A 15,420-nucleotide genomic window follows, 5' to 3' on the forward strand; every position below is an offset into this window, starting at 1 on the left:
GGATAACACATTCTTGCAAGTGTGCGGGTCGTGACCACATGTCCCCCCCCCACACACACACACACATACACACACACACACACAATTGAGACCATGAGTTAGCTGTGCCGCCATACTGCACTATTGGAGAAGCCAATCAAGCGCTCTCTCTCTCTCTCTCTCTCTCTCTCTCTCTTTCTCTCTCGAAAACGATAAGGTAAAGGTAGAGCCTGGGGAGAAAAGATAATTGATAGAGATAGTGTGACTGAATTTTATTTTCGGGTGCTAATAAGCAACAAAGATGTTCTGGAAAGCCGAACATTGCAGATGACTGACGCGAACAGAAAAGAAAAGTCACTTGCTGTATTTTGACATCATCTGGTTTCGAGTGCGGGTGACCAAAATGTTTACCCGGACGTCCTGGTTACTCATGTGAGTGATCTTAAAGCCACGATTTAGTATTCTGTGTGTTATTAGTTAATTTTGGGTATGTTACACAATATTTCATTTCTTGTTTCACCAAAAGTAAGACTTGTTTGCTGTCAGGGAGGGAATGGCCACTCCCTTCCAATCAAACCATCAGAATAGAATATTTCATACTCGCGTCCTTTCGATAAATGTTAAGTTCGAGTAAAGTAATTCTCCCCGGCCTCCTCTTTTAGTTTGAGGTGCTGCATTTTAATGGGATCGGAAACAGCAGCTCGACAACAACAACAGCTGCTTCCGCGTTTCACATTTTTACAGACTAATGGAAGCAAAACACAGACGGTCTGTTTATGCGTTCGGCACATGCAAAATTCCCAGTGGGGAATGTCGGAGAAGCCACTTGGAAAATGCGAGATAAATAAGAGTCACTCTGCATTAAATAATGCTCTAATTTATGGAAACGCGACATAGCAAGCAAATTTGAAACAGCTTGTTTGACTTAGTATCTTGCTATGATACACGACGTTGCGCTCTATTCACTATACAATTGAATCAGCAGGATGTATGAAATATATTTCAGTTCTGATACGTTCTCGTCTAAAATGTGAAGGCATCAGACCACGACTATCGATAGCGCTTGTCTTCACTGGAGTCACCAACCAGTCGCAAGACATGTGTAAATAGACTAGCAACAAGTGCTGGGAGACAATACACAGGAAGAACATGCAAACTCCTAGCCGGGATTCGAACCCTGAACTGCAGAACTGTGAGGCAGATGTGCCAACTGCTTCCCTCCAGCGTCCTGCCAAGTGGAGGTAGAACTAATAATAATCCGTCTGGATTATATTTGAACAGGCGCTGAAGTTCAAGATCACAAATACCGTATTTTCCACACTGTAAGACGCACCAAAAAGAATTCAATTTTCTCAAAAGCTGACAGTGCGCTTTATAATCCGATGCGCCTGATATATGGATCAATATTCGGATTTCTTGGACGTAGTATTTTAAATGTTCTGTAAAGTGCTTTGTTACGGCTGCAGCAGTTGTGAAAGCGCGATATAAATAAAGCTGTATTGTATTCCCTTTAGCGTCACTTCATCTAGTGGATGCATAAGGCAACCGCAGCCACTATTGTAGCCTCTATTCTTTGTGCCTTATAATGCGGTGCGCCTTATACAGGAAAACCGTTTTAAAATAGGCCATTCATTGAAGGTGCGCCTTATACTCCAAAGTGCCTTATAGTGCGAAAAATACGGTAAATCAATTTTTGGGATATCTTAATATTGTCTAGACACGCCTCTGATGCTGATGCTTTAACAACGAGACCTTTCCGGCGTCGAACAAAACATCTCACATGCCTTCTAATGACTTGTCCAAAATGTCAGATTTGTCACATTTCACATTTCATGCTTTGTCGTGGTATGCGCCCCCTGACAAAAACATCCGTGGCAAAAGTAACAGTCTTCTTATAACTAGGAATGAAGCCTCTCTCCCATCCTGGTCATTAAAAAAAAATACAGGAAAAAAAAAGGTTAGAAAACTTGAACGCACTGCGACTTCTGCAACCCTTCCGAAAAGTGAAAGAAGACGGCTGCTTCTTCAACTGTACGTCAGTCATATTGCAGCACTGTTGTTGTCCTTACGATCTTATTTCCTCTCTCGTGTGACTGACTTGAACTTCACACTTCATGAAAGAGACGAGACTTGCATTCCTTTGCCGTCATAACGCGACGGTATTAAATACGGCGCAGGTTATATTTTGAGAACCATTCTCAGTGAATGTGTATGGAAGTGCGAAAAGAAATCGTTCAAGCGCAAGACGCAACGTAACCGTACAGATGACTGTAATGTCAATACACGAGTAACGGAGATGTTGCCAACCTGCTTTGTTTTGTCTGTATTCTAACTCAACTTTTGGACTGCATTTTTCTTTGAAATTCGAAGGGCAGTTATCGGCCTGTTGACCGCTTTCAGTTCCCATGAGCCACTGCGCACCGGCAGCGGGATGACCACCTTGGCTCTCATGTAAAGGGCATTCAGTTTTTCAGATCGTCTCGCGGATAAAATGGGTTTTCGACATTTCCGTTTCACGTGCTTGACTAAATGCGGTCGTACGTCGCATATCGGTGGGATGTACTGTTGCATGGTTCCAATTGTGCAGCCTTGCATTGTCAGTGTTAACGCACAGTCAACTTCATGTGACTGGAAACAAGCGCGACGTTCAAGAGAAATGTCAAATCGTGTAACTGTGCTTTCTCCCAGATGGTCTGTGCGATACAATTATTATGATGTATATTTTACAACATGTATGTCACATCTGGGCAATGGGACTCCTGAATTTAATTATACTCGGTGACGCGTGAGCTATGCAAATATATCCCGTGTATTTTACAGCATCAATCCGTCATAGTTTCGCAACTCTTGAAAAACTTCCTAATTTTTTGGGCTCATATTGCCGGCCTGACGTGAGGGGAATAGCATTTGCCTTGTTGTTTTGGCAACCCCTTAGCATCACCTTCAGCCTGTCTCGAAATGTTGGATGAGCCAGGCAATGACATTTAGCTAAATTTCCTTGACCGAACGATCACCCGATGATGATTATTATTATTTTTAACGCGATGGGAAATGTGACCATTTATCCCATTTTCATGCCACTGTTGTCTTGAGGCCGATGTGGATGTACGGCTCAACTTCTCAAATCTGATGTCGGTTTTTCTTCTTTCGAAGGTAAACTAGATAAGACTGAATCCACATTGCCATTAAAATGCCCAATCCAAGGTAACACTTTGCACTGTTTTTCTTCCCCATGTCCAATGCAATATTGGGTCTCTATTGTTTTAGTTTGTATTTCGCCTCTGGATAAGTCTCGTCATCAAGCTTTTCCCTCCAACGGCCTAAATGCACACTCGACATCACAACAATGGCGAAAACCCGGGAGCATCACCTAATGACGGTCCATGCACCGGTGTAGTCTAAAATTATCCCCTTTGGTATGATACTAATAAATGCAAAGTGCCATAGAGGCACACAACAAATACAGCAACTTTGATTGCATGTAAAAGCCTCACGCGTGCTCCCGTCACGCTTGATGAACCTCTTGTAATATCCCTCGCACATCGGGGGTGGTGGTGGGGGGGGGGGGGGCGCCCCAGAGTGACACACTAACAGCCGCTCATCCCACAGGTAGCACATCATTGACATGTAAAAGAGGGGGTCCAAAGGGACGGCCGCTGGCTTTTTTTCCATCAGCATCGGGGGTGACATCTGTGATGAATGAGCAATGACTTCAACGTGTCGAAAATTGGTCTCCAAAATGGATGCATGGAGGTTGAAATGAAATCGTCATGCCTCGAAAAAAATAAAAATAAAAAAAATAAAATAAAAATGCAGTGGCTCTCCCCATGTTACATCTTTTTTCCATGTTTTGAAGATTCCTAACAGGGTTCATGCCAAAAAAGAAAATTGCTTGAGGTAACATGGTTTATTTCAGCCTTCCCCCGTTTTTTTTTTTTCTCTCTTTCATATATAACTGGCTACTATTTGTGATGATCCATGCTATGGCACTACTTTCCAAAACTTTTGTACTAACTTCTGTGTTGAAATTGAATTTTCGAAAAGGAAAAAAAAAAAAAAAAAAAGCATTTCATCTCTCACTCCCGGTTTTCCTTCCATGAAAACAGAAGCCCATCTCCTTCTCTCTTTCTTTGTAATAGGCTCATTTTGTCTCCTCTCCGCGCTCCCCCTCTCTTTTGTGAGTGTGAATAAAGCAGCTAATGGTGCATGGAAATGGTGGCAGAGCTGTCACGTCTAAAGACAGACTCTATCTCGGCGTGGCATTATGTTAGCCAGAGGATGTCTGAAAACCTTGGGGGGTTTTTTTGTTTTGGTTTTTTTTTTTGTTTTTTTTACACTGCTGATTCCCGCAAGGCGATATATGAAACCTTAATGACAAGTTCATCAAATGTTTCTTTGTGTTTATCAATCTATATTCCATTTTTCATCTCTGCCTCAGGTTTACATCCGCATCCTGGACAACGAGTGGAATGTGTACAGGCGCTACACCGAGTTTCGGGAGCTGCACAACTGCCTGAGGTCGCGGTTCCCACAGGTGGACGCGTTCAACTTCCCGCCAAAGAAAGCCATCGGGAACAAGGTGAGCTCATGTTTAGGATGGCCGGTGAGTTAATAATCCCCGCTGCTTGCGTGGGTTAGGGGGTGACGAGAAAAATTACAGGTCATTGACCCCCAAAGAGTTTAGAATTGCCTCTCTACTGTACATTGTTAAAAATTGATAAACCACAAACTATGATGTCAAAATGATCAAATATTTCTCACTTATTTTACATTATCCTCAAAAGAAATGTCTTTGATTCTGACAAGAAAAAAAAAACAACCCTGCACCTTAAGTGTGCAGCAAAGAAAGACTCTCCGTCACAACCCAGGCTAACCTTGGCTCCTCCCCGACATATAAAGATCGTCTCTCAGTTGAGATGTATTGTTTTAAAATACTTTTCTCTGTGCGTACATATATAAAAATCAGTCTATTGAAGGTTCTGGATTGACGATTTCAAGAACAAGTAGACGATTAGAATACCGCGTGAAATTTAGCCAGCGGTAGCTATATTTTTCACAGAACCAAGGAAATGTATTTTCCTTTTGAACAAGTCGTTTCACTTTTTTCAAGAAACACAATACCGTGAAAAAAACGACATTTTGTCAAACCGGTCGATCACGCTGACATCACGCTTGACGATTTCTATACCCCCCAAATCGACACTTTGAGTAATTATGTTTCACTTGGGATCTTCAAACAGAACCAGCCTATAAAGGGAGAACACGCTGCACTACGGAGTAAGTCGATGGTGTTGACTCCCAAGTAGTTGCAACTGGTGCATTGCTCATTTTCTCCATCTGCTGCATTTTCCGGACGTGCACACAGGCACCACCGTGGCTCAGGTTACAGCCGGGGGGGGTCACACGGTCCTCCCTGTCAACAATCCTTTTCACGCTGTCCTTCCTTGTCTCCCTCCAACCTTAATTTGGGTCTGACCTGGATACTTAGGTTGGTCGAGTATGAAGCTGCCGTGATGAAAAGCCGTGGTCAAGCTTGCCACCTTCAAAGACTCTGCCGTTTCATGGTTGGAAACCGAAGCTAACTGAGACAAGCTGTGTGTCGCGTACGTGTGGTTGATTTTTTTTTTGCTACATGCGTACGGGTGACCACATGTGGAAGCGCACATGGAGGCCGACACCGCCGCTATCATTGTGTCTTTGAAACACCCCCCCCCCCTCCACCCACAAAGTCCATTACGCTGGCGGTTTGTGTGAATTATCGGTTTGGAACAGCCCCTGGAAGTCAGCAGTCATGGCAGAGAAAGCTCACCTGAATTTATCCGACTCTCGTCTCAAAGCAGGCGTCCTTCTGGAGAGGAGAGTTCACAAAGTTGAAAACGGCAACAAACTCAAGCAATAAATTAATCTTTATTCCAAAAAAATACATATAAATATATATATTATAGGTGGCGGTCCAGTGGGTGACTGGCTGGCGCGTCGACCTCAGTGCAGAGGTGCAGGGTTCGATTCCAGCTCACGGCCTTCCTTTGCGGAGTTTGCATGTTCTCCCCGGGCCTGCGTGGGTTTTCTCCGGGTGCTCCGGTTTCCTCCCACATTCCAAAATCATGCGTGGCAGGCTAATGGTACACTCGACATTGTCCCACGGTGTGAGTGTGAGCACGGATGGTTGTTCATCTCTGTGTGCCCTGCGATTGGCTGGCAACCGGTTCAGGGTGTCCCCCGCATACTCCCCGAAGACGGCTGTGATTGGCTCCAGCACACCCCACAACCCTTGTGAGGATAAGCGGGTCAGAAAATAGAAGAATGGATGCAATATTACTGGTTAGGCTTCTGCTAAAATACAGGCATAGGACCCATGATTTAAGTGAAATCCCCACGCAATACCTCAATCGCGCCGTGACTTGACCGCACATTTATTTTGTCCCTTTTCGGCATATTTGTATTTTTTTTTTGGGTAAGACCTTCCTCTCCTCCTCCCGCCGAGTCCACGTGTATGTCAAAATCGCCTCCTTTTGTTTGCCGCCGCCTTTCATTTTCTCTTTCATTTTGATGTAAGACAATCACGCAAGCCCCCACCGGCCTCGTTTCCTCACCTACACAGTTTGCGTTTGCTTTCCTTTTTTTTTTTTTTATACATATAAAACGCTTCAACATCTTTACAAATGCACTCCCCCTACCGCCACAGTAACTATTTGTCCCACCTCCTCATCCCCCGCGAATCAAAGAGGAGTTTATTTCCCAGAAGACTAAAATGTTTCAGAGCACACTGTTTTTCAGTCAGTTATTATAGTCTTCGTCTTGCGCCACTCTACCCTTCCTTGCCATCCGACTCCTTCTTTGTTCCAAAACAAATGAGCTTCTGGCCAAAGGATGGCGTCCACCGTGGACCGATTGCAAGCAAATATCAGGGAACCTACCGTTTGCACAGGATTGACGGCATATAATTGTTTTAGATATGAAATGGAACCCAAAAGTACCCGTGTCATCTTCTGGCGAAACAGGAGTTTTTGTTTGTCTTATTAAATTTCAATCAGACAATGAAATTATTCTACATATGCTTAATCAAGCAATTCTGAGCCTGATTTTCTGAAAGGATGCTTTCGCCGCCATCCGAAAATCTCTTTGAGAATGACTTAATCACGAGCGCTACTAATTACAGTTTTCAACAAAATATTCTGTTGCGTGGCTCACATCTCCCCCCAAAATATCGGTGCTGATTTTGGAAGATGAAAATACTTTGAAAACAACAAAACAAGACACTCCTACGCAATCGCAGATGAACAACTATCGTCAAGTTTGAGTCTGGCAGTTTGAATGCAAAAATAAAGAAGATATTTGTTGTTTAAAAACGATGTGTCCTGATAAAAGTTCTGACATTCTTTGGTCAAAATACATGTAGAAAATTGTCCCGTATTGGCCCGAATATAAGACGGCCCTGATTATAAGACGACCCCCTCTTTTTCAAGACTCAAGTTTGAAAAAAGACTTTTTGAACACCAAATGAATTTTTATACAGAAAATAATTAGAGTACATCTGAAACAATGATTATAACAATATATTTGAGAGAAAAAGCATGTTATTTTGCATCATTCAAATCTGAAGTGCAATCAAATTCGTCAATGAATGGCTTCTGGTTTTTGAAATATAAATCATAACTTCTCCTCAGCTGCCGGTTAACCTGGCCGATCATCGACCCACCTTTCTCCAGATTGTCACTACGTTTCTCCATTTTCTGTTATCTCCTCTATTATTTTCTTCTCTTTTCCTTTTTACCGCTATTTTTTATTTTTCTTCTTTGTGCTACCGCTATTTTTATTTTTATTCTTCGTGGCAGGGGTTCCCTTTGGCCTGGGGAGTCAAGTTCAGCATTTGCCCCAATGATATCTGGCGCCATCTAGTGTCGTGAATGGGTATAATGTCTCGACCCCAAATATAAGACGACCCCCACTTTTTCAGTCTTATTTCAATGCAAAAAACACCGTCTTATATTCGGGCCAATACGGTACACAATTGATTTAAAAAATAATTTTAAAAAAAATCTAGCATCTTTTTGTGCTGTTGACTCCTTAAGACTCCAGCACAGGAGATATTTTATGTTCAGACTGCAAATAATTGCTGTGTGAGCAAAGCCACCACTGCGTAATTTCACCAAATACTATCTCGCCTATTATAGGGGGACATATTCAGGAAAATTGACTTTTTAAGTGCTTGTAGACAATTAATTGGGCCAGTGGCGTGCCTGTCCAACCATCAAATATGAAATTGAATTTGAAAGCACTTATTTTTGTTATAATAATGTCCATAATGTCTGCTTACTCACTTTCACCAAAGTTATCACGTGTTGCGTATATGCACTCCTGTAGAGTCTCACATGATGACGTCCATCGGGTCGCTCCAAGACACAATGTCAGGCCAGTGAGAGGGGAAACGCTCCAAAGTTCTTTTAGCTACACTTGGAAATAAATATCTGCTCTTTGGTTCGCCCAAGTGAGGATGCGGCATGCGCGCGTCAATACGGATCAGGCGGCTGTCAAGACGCACATCCTGGCTAACTCGATTACATGCCCAGCGTTCTCGCAGTTTCATCATGCCCGTTAACGCAGACCCCCTCGAGATGACTGACGGCATAGATCCACGAAGCGAAAGTTGTCGTCGAGCATCTGTCATGACGAAAGTCACACGGAATACTGTGGAAACGTGTCGCGCACCTGACACGTCGCATCGAACCTATGTGCGTGCACAGTCTCGAGCTGATCTGCGCTTGACGCTTCTCTGACGGATTGCACGCGGCTGTCCTGCGATCCGGCTTCCCCTTCCCCCGTTAATCTCCTGCCTTACGCAGTGTCGGGACTCATCAGGAATTGATTGGGAAGGGGATGAATCATTGAGTGGATCGCGAAGTGGGATTCGGGTTTACTGTTGTACTCGCCACGGGAAAAAACGTGTTCCAAACAACATCACTGGCATAAAGCAGATTCGGGATCGGATCATCGATCATCGATTAATTTATTAAACAACCCGTAAAATAGCTCAAAATGGGGCGATTTTGGTGCTTAACTCAAATTCTATAAGCCCAATGTGAATCGAAATGCCGCGTTTAGACGGGCGGAGGCGCCTAGAACAAATTTTTCGCTTGACTTCCTCTGAAAAGAAAGCGATTGATTCGTCGCTATTTTTTTTCCAAGACAACGTAATCCAATGCCTATTGTCAAGTCATCCAATAATCACGATCCAAATAATTAATAGCAACATGTCGAAAGCAGATTTTCTGCGCGTGCCCATCTCCAGGCCTTTTGTCAAGCTTTACGGAGCCAATCATATTTATACCATAATTAGGGTGACGATTCTATGAATCCAATTAAACTTTTGCCGGTTGTTCATCACCCCCCCCCTCCCCCACTAAATCATCCATTTAACACTCATTTGCATTTGTTCTTTATGAGAAGTGCAGTACTTCCTATCGTATGTTGCCGTTGATCTAGTTTCCGGATTGCACGAGGGTCATTCCGATAATATTGCCGAGCGTTTGACTACGGGCGATATGCGGAGAAAACAGTCAAGTGTTGACGAGCGTTAATGTTCAACCTGTTTTATGTTGACGTTCGCCAGTCGAGCCACAGACTTAGTGCGCGCGAGATTGTGAATGTGAAATCGAACAGTCGCCATTCAGGAAGGAAACTGTTATTTATGGACACAAATCCACGACTAATCTTTTTTTCTAGCTCGGTCTTGGTGCTGGTTTAGGGCAGGGAACTCACTGTGTGCTGTTTGGCCTTGAGTATATCACACACTGGAAGAGCAGTAGGCACACACGATATATTTATTCATTTATTTTTGGCTCCCTTTATTTGGTCTTTCATAGTTGAGACTCAGATTGGTTAAAATGTTGAAAATCGCTATATGCCACTTGGGAGCAGATGCCATTGAAGCTGTCATGATTCTCTCTCGCTTCCTGGAGCTTTGCCCACTGTAATGAATACAGACCCGGTTCCATAGTGTAAAATGATTCCTTTGGCTCCACTGGGGGTTGCAACCATGCCAACTCATAGGATCGATGTGACTGCACTTTAATCAATAAAAAAATGCTACGATATGGCAAACAAAATAATACAGGCCGAGCATGAAACCAGTTGAGGTTTAAATATGATCAGGTAGAATGTGTACAGCCGTTACGAGTTAAAAATGTCCTGAGAGTTACATTTTGGAATCGGTTTTGTTCTTGTCGTATTGATCGGCACTCATGTTCTCCTGTCTGAAACGTATTATTCATTACTCCGATTTTCCAAACGCCTGCTTGACGGTGCGACACTCTAAATGGTCCACACTTACATAATTTAGAAGACCGTATATTCCGCTTCGGAATATAAGGCGCACCTTCAATGAGTGGCCTATTTTAAAACTGTTTTCATATATAGGACACACTGCTTTATAAGGTGCATTGAACAGAAGCTACAATCGTGGCTGCGGTTGCGCTATGCATCCAATTACGAAATGCACTAAGGAGTGGCACCCAAATTTCGTTGTATGCTATACAATGACAATAAAGGCGATTCTGATCTGATTCTGATCAATAGATAGTGCTACGCTAAAGGGACTACAATACAATACAGCTTTATTTATATAGAGCCTTCACAACCACTGCAAAGCCAAGAGAACTGGTCACAAACACAGACGTACAAGAAACATCAATACAAATGGCATGACAAAACAATGAATGAAAGACAAAAGTTATGAAGGCAATTGATTCAACTGATTCAATTGATTCTTTAGTCAGTAGTTTTGGTATCATCTTCGTTTCATTGTGGCTGCACAGAGCTCACAAAGTACTCGTCTGAGTATGTGTTGGTGAATGCACATGTCAATTAGTGTGGGGCCGAACCCTATTAGGTTACAATTGCTTCCTGCTAATAATTACCACCAGATGGCAAAGAAACACTAACAGGGAAATAACTCAATGGGGAATATAAAGAGACTGTAACACCATACATAAGGCCCATTACAGGGCGCGCTGTCAGCTTTTGGGAAAATTGACTGCTTTTAGGTGCGCCTTATAGTGCGGAGAATACAGTACTTCCCTAATGTGCACGCTGTTCTGTGTATGTAATCGCCCGAAATGAATTGCCTCGCCGGTGGCCGAATTGACCTTTGGCCCATGTATCCATAGCCCTTGCGCAATTTGTTAACCATCAAGCTCTTTTGCCTCATTTGTGCATCTCCTTTGCTGATAATGAGCATAATAACGCACTTGCCTCAAGTCTCCTGGTGCTTTTGGCCAGACTGTCCAGCTGTGAAAGTGAACCGTATGAGTGGTTTTCCTCTCTCACACACACACACACACACACACACACACACAGCTGCTCAGACTTCCTTCACTACTCTTAAATAGCTGATAGGTCAGGAAAAGTGTGATCTGCTTTCTACTCAATTCCTTGGTACCTCTCTTCCCTCCACACATTCAAACGTCATGCATCCTCCCAACGCCGCGGCCATTTTTTATCCGTACGGCTGAAATGGTCATTTGAACAAATAGCACACCATTATCGTCGGTGCCTGTTAATAGCCAAATCCGAGAACCCGTGTTGGCGTCGTTGTTGTCATGGCAGCTCGATGAATAGCAGAGGACCTTTTGTGAAACTGTGCCTGGTGACTTACAGTGTAACATGTGTGCCGATATTAATGGTGGGTTATTAATAGCAAATGACATGAAGAGTTGCAATGAAAATCCTGTTTTATGGCCCTGATGTGGTTGAATTATTTTTTGATTTAAAACTGAAAATTGTCCCCCACACACACAGATCACAGGTTTCTTAACTTTTTTTTTTGTATCTACGGTCCAAATACCTGAAGCATCAGCAATTGCGGCACACATAACACACCCTTGTTATTGTGTTGATGAAATCAGCCTATTTGAGAACACAAACTGCTCAGAAAAGTGAGCTAGTGGTGGCTCCAAAGTATAAATAAGTCCCTATAAAAACATTTTTGGAGGAGGGAGGGGGAGTTATAACTGACACATCGAAATCGAGAAACATCTTAAGATGCGACTGAGCTCAGATTTATTTGTAAATAAACAAAAGACACATTTTTTTTTCACGAAATGCTCCATTTCAATATCTAAAACGTGACAAATGAAAATGTTTGGCTTCGACATGCAAGAGGAAGATCAATTTGAAAATATAAATGCTAAAAAAAAAATTTAAAAATCACATTTGGCCTAATTTTGCTGTTGTTTGTTGTGGTTCATCCCATTTGGAGAAGCATGCAGAAGTAATCAGTCAATCATGCTCTTCAGTGATGATTCAATTAGAACGTTTTCACAGAAAGGCTTCTTTAAACAGGATCACCGTATGCCGGGTGGGATATTGAGGCAGAGCGCTGATTGCAATTACCGATGCTTTATGGACAAAATAATAAGAGATGATTTCTTAAGCAGCCGATGCGTCTATAAATAAAAATCACCATTGTTTAGCTTTTTGATCTCTTGGATTCAAGTGAGATTATGTAAGGGTCCCTAAACCGACTCTTGCGCAACCGTCATTTCTGCCAGCGCTGCCCTGATTAATTAATCAGAAACTACAAAGTGAATTATTAACCAATCTTACAATGTTGTCTTCTTTTTTTTTTTTTTTTTTTTAATGCAATGCACGTTTCACGCTTTTTAAATTATGACAAGTAGACATTGTGAAGGTCTTGTACGAGCAGTCCTGAATTTGCTGGTGATGTTTTATGCATAGCCGAGACCTGCGCGTTGGAGAGTGTTTACGTGTGGCATGGAGAGAACAGAATGTTCAGCCCTGCTGCCCACTCTTCATTTCATTCTCGGGTCCAAATCATTGCTCGTGTTGGTGTTCCTGAAGAGGTGACCGGGGTGGCCACTCCTGTTTTGCATGGCACCGGGGGGCTCGACCCCCCGCCCCCACCGACATGACATCCTGTCAATCTGCCATGCAAAGGCTGTAAAAAAAAAAGAGCAATATTTTATCAGACTGGCCGCTTCCAGACTTTCTGACTTGATCAAAGTCCACTCATTTCCTGAACTCTTTCCTTTTCACTCCTAAAATGTCTTGTTGCCGGGCAACATGAAGTTCTTGAGACGAGCTCTCAGCAGTGTTTTGCTCCCCTCTGCCAAAGATGAATGGTGTAAAGCTGCCAGGAAATCCACGGAACATATGTGACGACGTTCGAGCGTCTCTTCCATTGACAGTTTCAGCCCCCCCCCCCCCCCGCTTATCTGTGCTTCTCTTTCCTCTCTGTGAAGTGACACCCGGCATCCGTGTGTTTGTGTGCACTTTTACTCTTGCGAATGTGCTCGATATCCTGTCGCATGGCCATTTGGTGGCCCCGTGTATCGGTGCGTTTTTTTTTTTTTTTTTAGTGAGACAACATCCACTCTCCATAATCGCTTTTAAGACCTCGTCTCAAAAATGCTAATCTTAACTCTTTAACTCCACAAGTTGTACATGTACGTCTTTTTAAAATTAGGCCCCGCCTACCAAGGACGTACTTGTACGTCCAAGTCTTTTTTTTTTTTTTTTGCGTCATAGAGAGGAGGAGGGTCTGATGCAATCTGTGAATGGGAATAAGCCGTTTGCATTGTAAATCATGTCAAAAAAGCGACCAGTAGGTGGCAGTGGTGCCTCACGTGCTTGAAATGCATGCTTTTACGAAAAGCTCTTTTTCTCCATTTTTTTACCCAGGAATCGCCATTTTCATGAAACTTAGCCATTTTGTAATGCCGATTGCTGAAGAATGGAACAAGATAGAAAATATATATTTTTTCTATCCAAACTTTATTTTGGTAGGCTCCATGTTTATATAGCATTCGAACCGAATATTCTGTGGGACTTGCAACATCAAAATCCAGTAAAACGCTGGGATTGAGGGTGTTTCTCCAGTGAAAATGGCTGGGATTGAATGAGTTAAATTACATGGCAACCCTTTCCTGCACCCTGTAACCTGATAACATGATAAGCTGTCCACTGGAGTAACCGCTGTCCCTCAAAGGGTTCATTAAGCTTGTGGCCAAAGATCTGAAGTATCTTCTGAACACACGGTGTACCTAATAAAGTGTACCGTGAAAGCATCGAACCATGTTTCCTACGTCTTTTCGAGTTTGAGAAGAACATACATGTCAAGCTGCCCTCCCTCATCCACGAGTTGACTCAATGTGTGCGGAGATTGGTGGTGCGGGCGTACGCTGACAGAATTAGGCCCTGGGGATGTTTTCTTTAAGCTCTGCTCCGCCTTCGTGTTTAATATGAGCTGGCACCTACACATTCAATGCTGGACTGATTCGGGCTCCGCGGAGCCGGGGCTGGGAGGAACCAGGGGATGTGTAGCGCTTGGCGTTGGTGTTTGATGAACGCAGATAGGTTGAGACACGGAAGTCGTACCTGCAGCATCGCACCACGTTGATTCGTGCACCTGGTTTGGACCGCGCTCGGCTTCCACGAGAGGATGAATGTGTCACAATGTCCATTAGGGTTATTACTCCTCTGACATCCATGAAAGCAGTCAGAGTGTCCCATCATGTGTTGGCAGAGCATGAAACCCACACTGGCATGCACAGTCTAATGTGACACATCAGATTAGGCTACTCGAATTCCTCTCGCTTCTCTTGCCGCCATCCACTCTTGTGTTGACTGCGAACATGCCCAAACTTTTTTTCACCATCCTTCTGACCGGTGTAAGGGATGATGCAGACCAACTTTCTGAAGGGGTTGAGATTTGAGATCATTCGGTGAGTGCTTTTTGGGGTTCATTTCATGACAACCGTCACCTGGGATGGACCAGGTACTGTCTCTACTTTTCAAGACAATCGAAGGATTTTCTCTTGAGGAAGCGACGGATCAGAATCTTCATTTTTTTTTTTTTTTTGCGTAAGTGGCAACTTCAGCGCACAGTCAAGTATGTGCCGGTTAACAGAAGCTGACGACGTTTAGCGAAAGCTAATATGCGATCCAAGAAAAGGCAATGCAGCTCAGCTTACCTTGTGCCTTTGACATACATGCTAGTTTCCCTGCATGATCACGGATCTTTGCTCAACTTACCTGATCATTTGCTGTGAGGTATATTTAGAAAGAAGCGGATTAGGACAAAAACACTGAAAATGGCACTTTGGCATTTAAAAAAAAACCCTAAAAACAACCGAGGCATGGCTATGTGAGTCTTTTGGCCGCTACTTGGCGCCCCCCTGGGTATTCTTTTGACTTGTCCATTTTGCCTATCTTGTTGCTGCACTCCCAATTCCAGAAAAAGAACGATAGAGTCTTGTTCATTTAATTCTGGCATTTTATGTAATTCGGAAGTAGCAGAAAGTAGCATGCAAGCTAACCCCGTAAGAGCTATTCTTGTTTTATTCCTGCGCTATCCTCCAGTAACTCTGGTGAGAACCGCGTTACTGTTGTTGATGAATAAGTTTCCACCTCAAAGCCCCCCCC

General features: G+C 43.3%; 1 protein-coding gene across 1 annotated transcript in view; it reads left to right on the forward strand.

Moving 5' to 3' along the window:
- snx29 (sorting nexin 29) overlaps positions 1-15,420 on the forward strand; it is a 121,040-nt gene that overhangs the window by 98,906 nt on the left and 6,714 nt on the right. The window contains exon 19 of the mRNA XM_019863575.1: positions 4,418-4,558. Coding sequence (XP_019719134.1) covers positions 4,418-4,558 — 141 coding nt within the window. The remainder of the gene's footprint in view (positions 1-4,417; positions 4,559-15,420) is intronic.

This window comes from Hippocampus comes, unplaced genomic scaffold (assembly GCF_001891065.2).
Source record: "Hippocampus comes isolate QL1 unplaced genomic scaffold, H_comes_QL1_v1.1 scaffold91, whole genome shotgun sequence".
Lineage (NCBI taxonomy): Eukaryota > Metazoa > Chordata > Actinopteri > Syngnathiformes > Syngnathidae > Hippocampus > Hippocampus comes.